At 41.6% G+C, this 15,864-nt stretch overlaps 1 protein-coding gene across 2 annotated transcripts in view; it reads left to right on the forward strand.

Annotated features, from left to right (window-relative positions):
* Positions 1-15,864, forward strand: part of LOC117186430 (neuronal acetylcholine receptor subunit alpha-7) — a 378,182-nt gene that overhangs the window by 99,467 nt on the left and 262,851 nt on the right. For both annotated transcript variants that reach the window (XM_033387234.1, XM_033387235.1), the window contains exon 4: positions 3,670-3,809. In XM_033387234.1, the coding sequence (XP_033243125.1) occupies positions 3,670-3,809 (140 nt within the window). The remainder of the gene's footprint in view (positions 1-3,669; positions 3,810-15,864) is intronic.

Raw genomic sequence — 15,864 nt, forward strand, 5'->3', positions numbered from 1 at the left:
AGCACCAATTCGGTTTCAGAAGACAGCACGGGACCCCGGAACAAGTACACAGAGTGGCTCAACACATCCTCAACGCTTATGAAACTAAGCAATACTGTTCAGAGGTGTTTCTCGACGTGAAACAACCTTTCGACAAAGTCTGGCACAAGGGACTTTTATATAAACTAAAGATTCTACTACCCGCCCCCCAGTATTCAGTCATAAAGTCATTTTTGAGAGAAAGAACGTTTATTGTCACAATCAAGGACGCTATTTCAGACATAAAAATTATCAGAGCTGGAGTTCCACAAGGCAGCGTTCTTGGGCCAATCCTGTACACATTGTTTACATGCGACATGCCGTTACCACACGTCAACCCAAGCAACTTCCTGGTCGCCACTTACGCTGACGATACTGCTATTCTTTCATCATCCACCTGCTACAGAGCCGTTGCTGAACAACTTAAAGTCTACCTCGAATCCGTGGAAAAATGGTCAAAAAATGGAACATCACAATTAACGAAACAAAGTCAGTTAACGTAAATTTTACTTTAAGAAGCAAGCACTCACCAGACCTTATCTTCAACGGAAATATAATTCCGCGCAAGAGCAATCACTGCTACCTCGGTGTCCACTTCGATAAAAGCCTGACTTGGGGACCACATATCAGAGCTACAGTCATCAAATGTCAAAACAAACTCAAAAAGTTGCACTGGCTCATGAACTCAAAAAGTAAGCTTCCCCTACGCAATAAAGTCTTATTGTAAAAGGCAACGATAATCCCTATATGGACATACGCCATTCAAGTCTGGGGATGTGCAGCGAAGACGCATCTGAATAAAATCAGAGTCATGCAAGCGAAGGCTCTAAGAGCGATGACAGGTGCCCCGTGGTTTGTTCGGACCACAATGCTGGAAAGAGATCTTCTCATCCCAAAAGTTGGAGATCAAATTAACCATCACAGCAGTCGAAACAACGATAGGCCATTAACCATCCAAATGAAACAGCTAGAGGATTACTGCACCCCCAAATCCCACGCAGACTCAAACGTCTCCACCCATCGAACATAAACGAGGGGGAACGTTGTGAGTTGCTGCGGACACCGCAACTCTACGGTTATACCCGATACTAAGTCAGTATGGCTCTCCTGCGGCAGACGCCGCAAATATTAAACGACACGACAAAGAGTGCGTGCGAGAGAGACAGAAAATCAGTCTGAGCGTGACGTCGGGCGCTGCGTAGCCACTTCAAATTGATTTGTTCCTATTGGCTATAAAAATGATCTGATCTGATCCAGATTCAGCAATCTGATAGATATGGTCATTATCTATGATTCTGCGTTTTTAGTTTTCTCGAATGTACAATATTGTGGATGCAACAGATTTTCGTCCTTTGTGTGGGCGGAAAATGGTGGGACGAAATTTTGAGATACACGTTTTATAGTAAGATCTAACAGAAGTGCGGATACCAAATTTGGTTACTCTAGCCTTAATAGTCTCTGAGATTTTTGAATATCCCCAGATTTTCGTCCTTTGCGGGGGCGGAAGGGGGTGTGACGAAATTTTGAAACAAACTCGTCTCGGTCCGATATATTAGGAGTGTGGATACCAAATTTGGTTGCTCTAGCTTTTGTAGTCTCTGAGATCTAGGCCCTAATGTTTTACTCTAAGCAAAGCCGCCTATGCTACGTGTGTGTTAGAGACAGGGCGAGAAAAAATGAAATTGTTTTCTTGATGCTGGCTATAATAATAATACGATCTAATTCAGATTCCGCAGTCTTAAAGATATGGTCATTCTCTACAATTCTACAGTTTTGGTTTTCTCATATCTTTAAAATTGTGGATGCCACAGCTTTTCGTCCTTTGTGGGGGCGGAAGTGGGCGGGGCGAAGTTTTGAAATATTTTTGTAGCAGTGACATATCACAGAAGTCTGGATCCAAAACATCGTTGCTCTAGCTCTTATAGTCTTTGAGCACTAGGCGCTAATAGGGACGGACAGACGGACAGACGGACGGACGGACGGACGGACAGACAGACAGGGCTCAATCGACTCGGCTATTGATGCTGATCAAGAATATATATACTTTATGGGGTCGGAAACGATTCCTTCTGGACGTTACACACATCCACTTTTACCACAAATCTAATATACCCCAATACTCATTTTGAGTATCGGGTATAACGAGGGGGAACGTTGTGAGTTGCTGCGGACACCGCAACTCTACAGTTATACCCGATACTTAGTCAGTATGGCTCTCCTCCGGCAGACGCCGCTAATATTGAACGACACGACAAAGAGTGCGTGCGAGAGAGACAGAAAATCAGTCTGAGCGTGACGTCGGGCGCTGCGTAGCCACTTCAAATTGATTTGTTCCTATTGGCTATAAAAATGATCTGATCTGATCCAGATTCAGCAATCTGATAGATATGGTCATTATCTATGATTCTGCGTTTTTAGTTTTCTCGAATGTACAATATTGTGGATGCAACAGATTTTCGTCCTTTGTGTGGGCGGAAAATGGTGGGACGAAATTTTGAGATACACGTTTTATAGTAAGATCTAACAGAAGTGCGGATACCAAATTTGGTTACTCTAGCCTTAATAGTCTCTGAGATTTTTGAATATCCCCAGATTTTCGTCCTTTGCGGGGGCGGAAGGGGGTGTGGCGAAATTTTGAAACAAACTCGTCTCGGTCCGATATATTAGGAGTGTGGATACCAAATTTGGTTGCTCTAGCTTTTGTAGTCTCTGAGATCTAGGCGCTAATGTTTTACTCTAAGCAAAGCCGCCTATGCTACGTGTGTGTTAGAGACAGGGCGAGAAAAAATGAAATTGTTTTCTTGATGCTGGCCATAATAATAATACGATCCAATTCAGATTCCGCAATCTTAAAGATATGGTCATTCTCTACAATTCTACGATTTTGGTTTTCTCATATCTTTAAAATTGTGGATGCCACAGATTTTCGTCCTTTGTGGGGGCGGAAGTGGGCGGGGCGAAGTTTTGAAATAATTTTGTAGCAGTGACATATCACAGAAGTCTGGATCCAAAACATCGTTGTTCTAGCTCTTATAGTCTTTGAGCACTAGGCGCTGAAGGGGACGGACAGACGGACGGACGGACAGACGGACAGACGGACAGACAGACAGACAGACAGGGCCCAATCGACTCGGCTATTGATGCTGATCAAGAATATATATACTTTATGGGGTCGGAAACGATTCCTTCTGGACGTTACACACATCCACTTTTACCACAAATCTAATATACCCCAATACTCATTTTGAGTATCGGGTATAAAAATCGATCAGAAAATGTCGGCTTGGATCACAAATGTGGTGTTGCACAGTTTTATCATTTCAATTAGGATATAAGAATTTGTAATAGTTTTAGAATTAAGAAATTAATACAAGTGCTGATTTTGCTACTTATAATTAGAGATAGACACAGTCTTGATGGGGGTCGATCAGAGTGAGTACATTTATTGAAATTCATTTCGTTATTCAATGCTAATGCTCAACATGGCGTTTACGTAAAAAAATGTACGTAGAAATTTCTTTAATCATAAGATTACATATACATATACTGACTGAATACCGAATATCAGTAGTGTCACGTGTGCCGCGACTGAAAATGTACCGACATGTTTTATTCTGCAATTTTATTCGTTTTATATTAATTTTTCCATAGCTTGCTTTGCTGGCCCGCACGAGAAGCGCTTACTGCATGCACTACTGGACAACTACAACAGCTTGGAACGGCCCGTGGTAAATGAATCAGATCCATTGCAGTTGAGTTTCGGACTAACGCTTATGCAGATTATCGATGTGGTAAGTTTAAAGAAAAGAATTATAGATTCAGAACGGTTTCCATGTAGTTTTATAGCTGAGCCGAAACATGTTTCTTAATATCAAATTAAAAAAAAAACTTCTAATTTTTTTGTTGGAATCGATTACCAACACACTATGTAGGCTTTCGATAATTTGTTATCGATATTATTGATCGGTTTTCGATCGCTGTAAGAATTGCAGTAACATAAGTTTTCGAATGTGCAATTTTCCTACTCTTTTTTAGACTTAACAGATTTGGCTTTACAGCGACAAAAAACTGATTAATCTTTGAAATTGTTTTGGGTTTCATAAACTTGAAGATATATATTGATAAACGAGGGGGAACGTTGTGCGCTGCGGAGACCGCAACTCTACACTTATACCCGATACTTAGTCAGTATGGCCACTAACCATACAGTATACTGTTTGGTTAGTGGTATGGCTCTCCTCCGGCAGACGCCGCTGACATTGATCGACACGACAAAGAGTGCGTGCGAGAGAGACAGAAAATCAGTCTGAGCGTTTCGTCGGGCGCTGCGTAGCCACTGCAAATTGATTTGTTCCTTTTGGCTATAAAAATGATCCGATCTGATCCAGATTCAGAAATCTGATAGATATGGTGAAAATGATGTATGTAACGTCCAGAAGGAAGCGTTTCCGACCCTATAAAGTATACATATACATATATTTGTATATATATACATATACATATATATTCCACGGAAAATAAGAAGAGATCAGGAAGGCCAAATAGTAAGCTATCGAGTCGCGACGAGAAGCATCCTCAAGGAAGTCAATAAAAACCCGAAGATAAGTGCACCAAAATTGGCGGAAAACTTCGAAAAGTGTTCAGAAGTCATTGTGCACCCAAAAACAATTGCCATTTTTTTGCAAAAGGATTTTTTCAAGAGCCCAGTTCCACGAAAGAAACCATTGATTTCTGAGAAGAATCGTATTTTGCGCCTGGAATTCGCCAAAGCGCACTTAAATAAGGATCCATACTTTTGGAAAAGCGTTTCATTTACTGATGAAAGTAAATACAACATTTTCGGAAGTGATGGCCGTTCCAAAGTTTGAAGAAGGATAAACACCGCTCTTGACCCTATTAACTTGATGCCAACTGTCAAGCATGGAGGCGGTAGTGTAATGGTTTGGGGCGCTATGGTGGCGTCTGGAGTCGTTAACTTGGTGTTTGTGGAAGGGAATATGGATCGCTTCCAGTATAAGAAGATATTGGAAGATAATTTTAAACCATCGGTGGATACATTGAGCCTGGGAAGCAGTTAGATCTTCCAGCAGGACAATGATCCAAAGCACACCGCACATGTTTTTAGGGATTGGTTGCTGTATTATGCCCCAAGACAGCTTCGTCTACCACTCCAATCGCCAGATCTTAGCCCAATCGAACATCTTTGGGACATTTTAGAAAGATTGGTACAGAAGTATGACATCAGCAGACAGGAAAGTCTCAAACCGCCCAAATTCGAGCTTGGGCCGAAGTTCCGCCCGCAACAACCGAAAATTTGGTGGCATCGATGCCCCGACGACTGCAGGCTGTAATAGATGCTAGTGGTGGACGAACTAAATACTAAAAATAAAATAAGTATTAATATTAAGATGACTTTGAAGCTATAATACAAAAGCATAGAGGCTGTATGTAGACTTTTTTCCCATGAATTTGTTATGTTTTTGTTCTTATTGTTGTAAAAAGAATTATAAATTCAATTTTTTTCTTAATAAACTTATCAATTAAGACCTCAAGTAATGGCATACCAACTTTTCCAATTTTCATTACGAAAACCCAAAATATCGCAAAATTGGTGCTTTATGTTGACTTTTTTCCTTGACTGTATATTCTTGATCAGCATCAATAGACGAGTCGCAGTGTCTGTCTGTCCGTCTGTCCATCTGTCCGTCGCTATGAGCGCCTAGTGCACAGAGTCTATAAAAGGTAGATCAACGAAATTTTGTATCCAGACTTCTGTGGTATGTCACCATTACAAGTGTTTTTTCAAATTTTGCACCTCCTCTTTCCTCCCCTTGAAAATATAAAAATCTGTGGCATCCACAGATTTCAGAGTCTATTAAAGTTAGAGCAACCAAATTCGAACCTGCACAAGTGTATTTCAAAACTTCGCCCAACCCCTTTCCGCCCCCACAAAGGATGAAAATCTGTGGCAAAAACAATATTGAAGATACGAGAAAATTAAAAACGCACAATCATAAAGAATAACCATATCTACCAGATTGCCGAATCTGAATTAGATCGGATCATTTTTATAGCCAAAAGGAACAAATCAATTTGCAGTGGCTACGCAGCGCACGACGACACGTTCAAACTGATTTTCTGTCTCTCTCGCACGCAATCTTTGTCAGCGGCGTCTGCCGGAGGAGAGCCATACTGACTAAGTATCGGGTATAAATGTAGAGTTGCGGTCTTCGCAGCAGCTCACAACGTTCCACCTCGTTTTTCCATAGTCTTTTTTACTTCCTTGGCTGGCGAGCTGTTGTCAAAAAGATTCTCCCCCTCGCGGATTGGTACATGCAAGTTTTAAAATTAACTCCATACATCTAATTCTTGTATGCAAAACATAGTCAAAAATAAAGGTAAAGGTAGAAATACTAGCCTGCATATGCCTTCATAACCAACAACATAATTGAGGTCGCGCGAAATGGAAAATTATTGTTATATTGAGTGTACCTGAACATATGGATTCATTAGTAACTAATGAATCAGTTTTTCTACTTTGACTGTTTAATTTTTTTTTTTTTTTTTTTTTTTTTTACGTTGGACGTTGACATGCAATGACTGCATCTTTCAAGAGGCGATGCAGTTACTGCACCGTCAAGTGGCCCGTGTGACACCAGCAGAAGGCTGTTACGCGCGGATCCCAGGCAAAACGCAGCCCTCCTCCCGCCCAACCGACCGAGGGGCGCTGCCGCATGACGCGCGGTGCGTAGCCGAACCAAACGCGAACATGCAAGAAAGATAGCTATTAGACTAACATTCGAGGAAAATTAGTACTAAACTTACTAAGAAACTAAGCATGCAATCAAAATACAAATACCACTACAACTACTAATTACTAGAAAGATGTGTAAGGATTAATAATTTAATAAGAGGAAGAGAATTAGTGTTGGATATAATATGGTAGAGGGAATTATAATCCGAGCATAAGACCCTAAACGGTTCATGCAAGGAATAATTCGATCTACAAAGTGGAAGGAACAACGGTATAAAATTTCTAGTCAGTCTAATAGGAATCGTGAAGTTTATGCGGCTCAACAGATCAGGGCTGTCTATGTCACCCCTGATCAAGTTGTGCATAAATATCACACCAAGCATTTTTCTACGGTTAACTAAGGATGGGAGGTTTACTAATAGTAGTCTACTAGAGTAAGATGGGAGTCTTACACCCGCATCCCAGTTAAGGCCCCGCAGAGCAAAGAGTAAAAAGTTTTTCTGTACTGATTCTATACGGTCCTGGTGTACTTTGTACTGAGGGCACCATACACAGGAGCCGTATTCTAAGATCGGACGAACAAGCGAGGTATAGAGAGTCTTTGTTATATAGGGGTCGTCAAATTCCTTTGACCACCTCTTTATAAACCCAAGCACGCTCATGGCCTTATTTACCATGGTAGAAATGTGTTCGGAAAACTTTAACTTGGGGTCTAACATAACACCCAGATCATCCACCAGGGTAATTCTCTCAAGAGAACCACCAAATAGGGTGTAAGGAGCCAACAAAGGGCTAGAACGATGAAATGTCATAAGGGCATTAAGGTGTAACAAGTTTGCACAACACCATGACTGAAAGTTATTGAGATCGGATTGCAAGCGAGAATGAAATGAAATGTCCTTGTACTGGACACAGAGTTTAACATCATCCGCATACATAAGTACTCGAGAGTATGTTAATACTGAAGGTAAGTCATTAATAAAGAGTGTGAAGAGTAAGGGGCCTAGATGGCTGCCTTGTGGTACTCCCGAAGAAACCTTTACTGGGAAAGAGAGGGAGTTTTTGAAGAGGACTCTTTGAGACCTGGAACAAAGATAGCTAGAAATCCATCTCAGGAGGTTGGGCGGAAACCCTAAAAGGTCAAGTTTATGCGCTAAAAGGGAATGGTTTACAGGGTCGAATGCTTTACTAAGGTCGGTGTAAATAACATCCGTCTGTAAGTTACCTTGAAAGCCTTTAATAATGAAAGAGGTAAACTCTAACAAGTTCGTGGTGGTTGATCGCCGCCTTATAAATCCATGCTGAGTTGGAGATATAAGTGACTTGCAGAGATGTTTCAAGTGCGGAGTTAAAATCTTCTCAAGCATTTTAGGAATAGCGGATTACCTTGCTATACCTCTATAGTTTTTTGCATCAGACTTGCTACCTTTTTTATGGAGAGGAATTATAAACGATTCCTTCCAGATCGGGGGGAAGCAAGAAGAATCAATGGACAGGGTGAATAGTTTGAGCAAAGGTCCACACAGAGCCTCGGCGCAGTACCTGAGTACACAACCTGGAACCCCGTCTGGACCCGGTGAAAACACCGGCTTAACTAGTCGAAGATCATGAAGTAGGGAACATTCATTTAACAAGGGACTGAAAATGCCGTTCGACCTCGGTAAACCGTATGGGTACGGATGACCAGAGTAGCTTTCCTCAGAATAGGTGGTTTGGAAGAATTGGGCAAAAAGATCGGCAATTGCCTGATCATTATTTGCCGACGTATTACAAAATGATAGCGAGGATGGGTGTGCGGACGTTCTACGCTTACTGTTTACGAAGCTGTAAAACTGTTTAGGGTCCTGAGAAAAACGTATCCTGCATCGAGATAGGTAGTTCTTATAGCATTGAGCATTTAGAATTGAAAAGTTTGACCGAGCTATTACATAGCGAGAGTGAGAAGTAGGAGAACCCACTTCTTGAAATTTTTTATAAAGTCTTGATTTTAAGTTTTTTAGACTGGATAACTCTTTGGTAAACCAAGGGGGTTTTCCAGATCTAGTCGGACAAGAAAGCGGGACACAAGAATCGAAAAATGTGCCAAGAGCATTGTAAAAAATGTTTGTGCCTTTTATGATATCAGTGCACAAGTACAAAGCGGACCAATCAAAATCCCTAATGAGGTTATTAAGCTTCGCAAACTCGGCTTTACGAAAGCAGCGGACACGTTCGGGCAGCCTACTCGACCGATCCAATACAGTTGGTCCTATATCTAGCGACACCTCGAAAGTAGGGTGGTAGGCGTCTTCAGGTATAGTGAGCGGAAGGGCTCGGGTTAACAACACTATGGTCGGATCCGATACAAAGCACAGATCAAGCAATCGACCCAAGGAATTATTCACATGGTTGACTTGAGACAGGGATAGGTCAAGCAAGCCGTCAACAAAGTCATGTCGTGACATGGGCACTAGGATACTAGACTCGTTTACCGAAGACCAAACAGTTCCTGGCAAGTTGAAGTCACCAAGAACTATCATACGATCTTTATCAGATAGCGAGGAAGAAACAGCGGTTAAAGCGGACAAGTGCTGCTCATAAATTGAAATATCCGAAGAAGGTGGGATATACGAGCAAGTAATGAATATAGCGAAAGCGGGAAGAATCAGTTTTACACACAGGAATTCCAGTTCCTGTTGAAATTGGACTGTGAAGTGTTCCGACGTGAAGTAAGAGTCCACTGCAATTAGAACCCCCCCTGCCCGTCGAGACGAACGGTCCTTTCTAAAAGTTGTGTACCGACCTGCCAAAACCTCGGAACTAAGAATGTCCGGCTTTAACCAGGTTTCAGTAAACACAATAACGTGGGAAGCAAATGCAACACTATCCCGGAAAAGAATGCTGAGCTTACTACGCAAGCCTCTTACATTCTGATAGGTTACTAAAAGAGAAGTTAGTTTTTTGGAAAGGTGGAAGCAAGACGGGAAGTTGAGGAAGAGGAAGTTGAGGTTGAGGTTGAGGGTGGCACACTGGAAAGGTTTGGAAGGGATATGGGGGGCCTATTCTTCTTCTTAGCCTTAAACTCCTTCACCACCAAATGCTCCGGCCAAAATTTGGCGGAGCAAATGGTGTCAAATTGAGTTGGGGAGATGCTTATCTTAAACGAGGCTATCTCCCTGGCATAAGAGAAGTTAAATTTAAACTATTTGCATGTTACAAATTGAAACGAGATTATAGAGAAGATTCATAGAGAAATGGCTTGCGTATAAATTGGAGTAATTGTAAGGTATTGAGGGTAGTGAGGTGTAAGGTATTCACACTATAAGGAGGGACGTTGTCAGACTTATTGCGCCTAGAGGTGAAGTTTGAATTTCGGGAAAAATATTTAACAGCAATCGAGAAGTTGAAAGGAGCGTTGATTAGTGGACTAGTTCTAAATAACTGTGATCTTTTGCTTGAAACAAAGATTCATATTGATGCTTAGAAATTCGGATTCGAAGCTGTCATGCTTCAGCGAGATTCCGGCGAGATTTGTGGCACCCAGTATTCTACATCAGTCGTAAAACCAAGCCTTGCGGGGTGAAGTATCATTCTTATGAACTAGAACTTCTTGCGGTCATTGCAGCTTTGGTGACGTAGGTACATCTTAGGGAAGAAGTTGAAGATAGTTACGGACTGTCACGGACTTCACTATGAGATGGGCAATGTGATCTCGATTTCAAGATGAGACGAGGTGAGATGAAGCTGTTAGATAAATGGACGAATCAATCACCAGATGCTCTGGTGTGGTAGTTGTTAGGGCTAGGGCTCGTCAGATGGGGGGGATCCCCACCCAACCAACACCACAGCTGTTTCATCTCGCTCCCTTCCGCCAGATCGCGTACACTGAACAAGCTAAATTGTGTAAGAGAGAAGGAGTAAGCGCGTGGAAGGCGTTTCGTAGCCACTGCAATTCAATTTGCTCAATCTGGCTATAACAATGAAACAATCTGATCAAATATCGGCAATCTACTAGATATGGTCATTATGTATTATTCCGAGTTTGCGGTTTTCTCGTATAAAAAAAATAATAATAATAAAAAACACGTACATTTTTTAAACGTACACGTTTTTGCTCAATTCAATTCAAAACAATTTTAAGACTTTTTAGATGGTTTCGTATCTGTGTTGAACCAAATAATTTTATGTTTTGAAAAACACGGGAACGTTGGGTACACTGTACAATATTTGCCAGGGTTCATTTGAGGATGTAGTTTTTCGGGTGCATTTCAGAACGTAATTTTTCCGGTTTTTAGTGAGGCCATAGAAGGGCGTAGCCATGGGGAAGGCGTCCTATGCTAAGAATTGGATTTTTATACCCGATACTCAAAATGAGTATTGGGGTATATTAGATTTGTGGTAAAAGTGGATGTGTGTAACGTCCAGAAGGAATCGTTTCCGACCCCACAAAGTATATATATTCTTGATCAGCATCAATAGCCGAGTCGATTGAGCCCTGTCTGTCTGTCTGTCTGTCCGTCTGTCCGTCTGTCCGTCCGTCCGTCTGTCCGTCCCCTTCAGCGCCTAGTGCTCAAAGACTATAAGAGCTAGAGCAACGATGTTTTGGATCCAGACTTCTGTGATATGTCACTGCTACAAAAATATTTCAAAACTTCGCCCCGCCCACTTCCGCCCCCACAAAGGACGAAAATCTGTGGCATCCACAATTTTAAGGATATGAGAAAACCAAAAACGTAGAATTGTAGAGAATGACCATAACTTTAAGACTGCAGAATCTGAATTGGATCGTATTATTATTATAGCCAGCATCAAGAAAACAATTTCATTTTTTCTCGCCCTGTCTCTCTCTAACACACACGTAGCATAGGCGGATTTGCTTAGAGTAAAACATTAGCGCCTAGATCTCAGAGACTATAAAAGCTAGAGCAACCAAATTTGGTATCCACACTCCTAATATATCGGACCGAGACGAGTTTGTTTCAAAATTTCGCCACACCCCCTTCCGCCCCCGCAAAGGACGAAAATCTGGGGATATTCAAAAATCTCAGAGACTATTAAGGCTAGAGTAACCAAATTTGGTATCCGCACTCCTGTTAGATCTTACTATAAAACGTGTATCTCAAAATTTCACCCCACCCCCTTCCGCCCACACAAAGGACGAAAATCTGTTGCATCCACAATATTGCACATTCGAGAAAACTAAAAACGCAGAATCATAGATAATGACAATATCTATCAGATTGCTGAATTAGATCAGATCATTTTTATAGCCAATAGGAACAAATCAATTTGCAGTGGCTACGCAGCGCCCGACGTCACGCTCAGACTGATTTTCTGTCTCTCTCGCACGCACTCTTTGTCGTGTCGTTCAATATTAGCGGCGTCTGCCGGAGGAGAGCCATACTGACTTAGTATCGGGTATAACCGTAGAGTTGCAGGGTGTCCGCAGCAACTAACAACGTTCCCCCTCGTTATTGATATAACAGACAACATTTAATACTCCTTACTGCTAGAAGTATACAATATTCTTGATTAGTCCGTCTTTAGCCAACACAATAAAACTGGATGGTTTTCCCACGCGAGAACATGCCACACATACATATGTAGTTATCTGTGGGAAAAGCCTGGTGTTTCCAAATCTAAGCCACATACAGACTATGTCTGTCCTTGTGACTTATTGATCGTCATAGCGAATGGCAATCTAATTGGGAATTTATTGCGTTTGAATTCAATTGACACATCTGTATTAATCATAGGGATTCGTGGCAGCAACACATTTTCGCCTTTAAACTCTCCATTCAAAATGATAGCTTCAATAACGTTTTTCATTAGAATTTTAATGACTTTCTTTTTAATGTCCGTCTGTTATTTTAAGCATCCAGTATATTCATGCTATGCCTTAAAACTAATCAATCTGAATCAAACTTTGTCAAAACATAAAGGCGTGTAAAAAAATTATGCATTCCAAATCTTGACCCGATCAGACCACTCCTTCGGGTACATCCCAAAAAAAAGGACATAGGTCTTTGGGAGGTACCCGAAGGATTGGTCTGATCGTGATGAAAAATAGATGTTGGCCAATAATAAATAAATTAATAATAAATAATTGCTGCAAAAAATGCAACAAATAATTGCACATTCTTGATAGCTCGCTGGCCTCTTAAAACGCCATCACACATTTGAAGGCATAAGGAAATTGAGAAAGAGATTAAATTATATACGAATAGAAACAAAAAGTATTCACAAATATATTTCCGCCGGGAAAAACATAGGGACCACCTAGAAATAAATGGTGACCTGTATGAACAGAGTATAGACATCCTTAAAATATCGCTTTAAACTTTGCCTCAACTTCGCCGGTATGATCTATCCGGAAGGGTAAATGACTATGAGACACTGCGATGAGAAATGTCTGGCAACACATGTCTAAAATTTATTTTACAGCACTAAATAGTGACGACGGCAGTCTACTGAACTCAAAAGCTGAAAGCAGTAGTGGAGGCGAAAGCGGAAAAGTGCAAACACTGACAAACAGCTTTAATTGGAAGAAACGGAAATAATGTAAGAGGGCCACGGTCGACCAGACAAAGAAGAGCTGGTTACAGACTCAGGCTCGGCTGAAGTGCGCTTATTAAATGTACAGGCCCACTTCCTTTTCGTTGCCGATATGCAAACAGTTTTTGATTACGAGAGTAGCAGGTGAGCGAGCAACTTGCGATTTGAATGAATCGTAGTCAAGTAGGCCTGACGGGATCAGAGGAGGGGAAAAAAGCAAATGAAACCACAGAGGACAATTTTTTCGAGCACTGGCGCTAAAACGAACGTGTTGAGTTGGCTGGCTTTTAAGTTATTGGGCTGTGACAACTAAGTAGTTGGTACCGGGCATTCCTGAGCATGGTGCTCCTTTTATTATTCTAAGAATTGGCTAAAATTACGTATATTCATTCTTAGCAAAGGCAGTGAGAAACTCACCATTGCAGATGTAAATCAGGCGATCAGCGGTATCCGAACAAGCCTGTCAATCGGCGGCCCCACAGATTGCCAAAGCAACCGAGTTCCAACTGTTTTTCTAGGTGCCACAGCAAGCTGTCTCGGTTGGCTTCAAAAATTCTATTACTATAACTAGATATTTGGTTTTTTATACCCGATACTCAAAATGAGTATTGGGGTATATTAGATTTGTGGTAAAAGTGGATGTGTGTAACGTCCAGAAGGAATCGTTTCCGACCCCATAAAGTATATATATTCTTGATCAGCATCAATAGCCGAGTCGATTGAGCCATGTCTGTCTGTCCGTCTGTCCGTCCGTCCGTCTGTCCGTCTGTCCGTCCCTATTAGCGCCTAGTGCTCAAAGACTATAAGAGCTAGAGCAACGATGTTTTGTATCCAGACTTCTGTGATATGTCACTGCTACAAAAATATTTCAAAACTTCGCCCGCCCACTTCCGCCCCCACAACGGACGAAAATCTGTGGCATCCACAATTTTAAAGATATGAGAAAACCAAAAACGCAGAATCGTAGAGAATGACCATATCTTTTAGACTGCAGAACTTGAATTTGATCGTATTATTATTATAGCCAGCATCAAGAAAACAATTTCATTTTTTCTCGCCCTGTCTCTCTCTAACACACACGTAGCATAGGCGGCTTTGCTTATAGTAAAACATTAGCGCCTAGATCTCAGAGACTACAAAAGCTAGAGCAACCAAATTTGGTATCCACACTCCTAATATATCGGACCGAGACGAGTTTGTTTCAAAATTTCGTCACACCCCCTTCCGCCCCCGCAAAGGACGAAAATCTGGGGATATTCAAAAATCTCAGAGACTATTAAGGCTAGAGTAACCAAATTTGGTATCCGCACTCCTGTTAGATCTTACTATAAAACGTGTATCTCAAAATTTCACCCCACCCCCTTCCGCCCACACAAAGGACGAAAATCTGTTGCATCCACAATATTGCACATTCGAGAAAACTAAAAACGCAGAATCATAGATAATGATCATATCTATCAGATTGCTGAATCTGGATCAGATCAGATCATTTTTATAGCCAATAGGAACAAATCAATTTGCAGTGGCTACGCAGCGCCCGACGTCACGCTCAGACTGATTTTCTGTCTCTCTCGCACGCACTCTTTGTCGTGTCGTTTAATATTAGCGGCGTCTGCCGGAAGAGAGCCATACTGACTAAGTATCGGGTATAACTGTAGAGTTGCGGTGTCCGCAGCAACTCACAACGTTCCCCCTCGTTTAATATACTTTCAAAATGTTTTTAGCCTGTCTATTCAGTATCGCAAACTTGCTAATTTCAAAACGAGGGGGAACGTTGTGAGTTGCTGCTGTCCGTCTGTCCGTCTGTCCGTCCGTCCGTCTGTCCGTCTGTCCGTCCCCTTCAGCGCCTAGTGCTCAAAGACTATAAGAGCTAGAGCAACGATGCTTTGGATCCAGACTTCTGTGATATGTCACTGCTACAAGAATATTTCAAAACTTTGCCCCGCCCACTTCCGCTCCCACAAAGGACGAAAATCTGTGGCATCCACAATTTCGACGATACGAGAAAACTAAAAGCGCAGAATCGTATAAGATGACTATATCTTCTAGAGTGCAAAATCTGAACCTGATCGTATAATTATTATAGCCAGAATCAAGAAAACAATTTCATTCTTTCTCGCTCTGTCTCTCTCTAACACACAGGTTTCATGGTCGGTTATGCCAATTGCAAAATATGAGTTCAAGGATCTCAGAACCCATAAGAGCTAGAGCAACCAAATTTGGTATCCACACTCCTGTGATATCGGACCTTGACCATTTTGTGTCAAAATTTCGCCACACCCCCTTCCGCCCCCGCAAAGGACGAAAATCTGGGGCATACACAAATCTCAGAGACTATTAACGCTAGAGTAACCAAATTTAGTATCCGCACTCCTGTTAGATATCACCATATAACACATATATCTCAAAATTTCGCCCCACCTCCTTCCGCCTCCACAAAGGACGAAAATCTGTTGAATCCACAATATTGCAGATTCGAGAAAACTAAAAACGCAGAATCATAGAGAATGACCATATCTATCCGGTTGCTGAATCTGGATCAGATCAGATGATTTTTA

Source organism: Drosophila miranda, chromosome XR (genome assembly GCF_003369915.1).
Source record: "Drosophila miranda strain MSH22 chromosome XR, D.miranda_PacBio2.1, whole genome shotgun sequence".
Taxonomy (NCBI): domain Eukaryota; kingdom Metazoa; phylum Arthropoda; class Insecta; order Diptera; family Drosophilidae; genus Drosophila; species Drosophila miranda.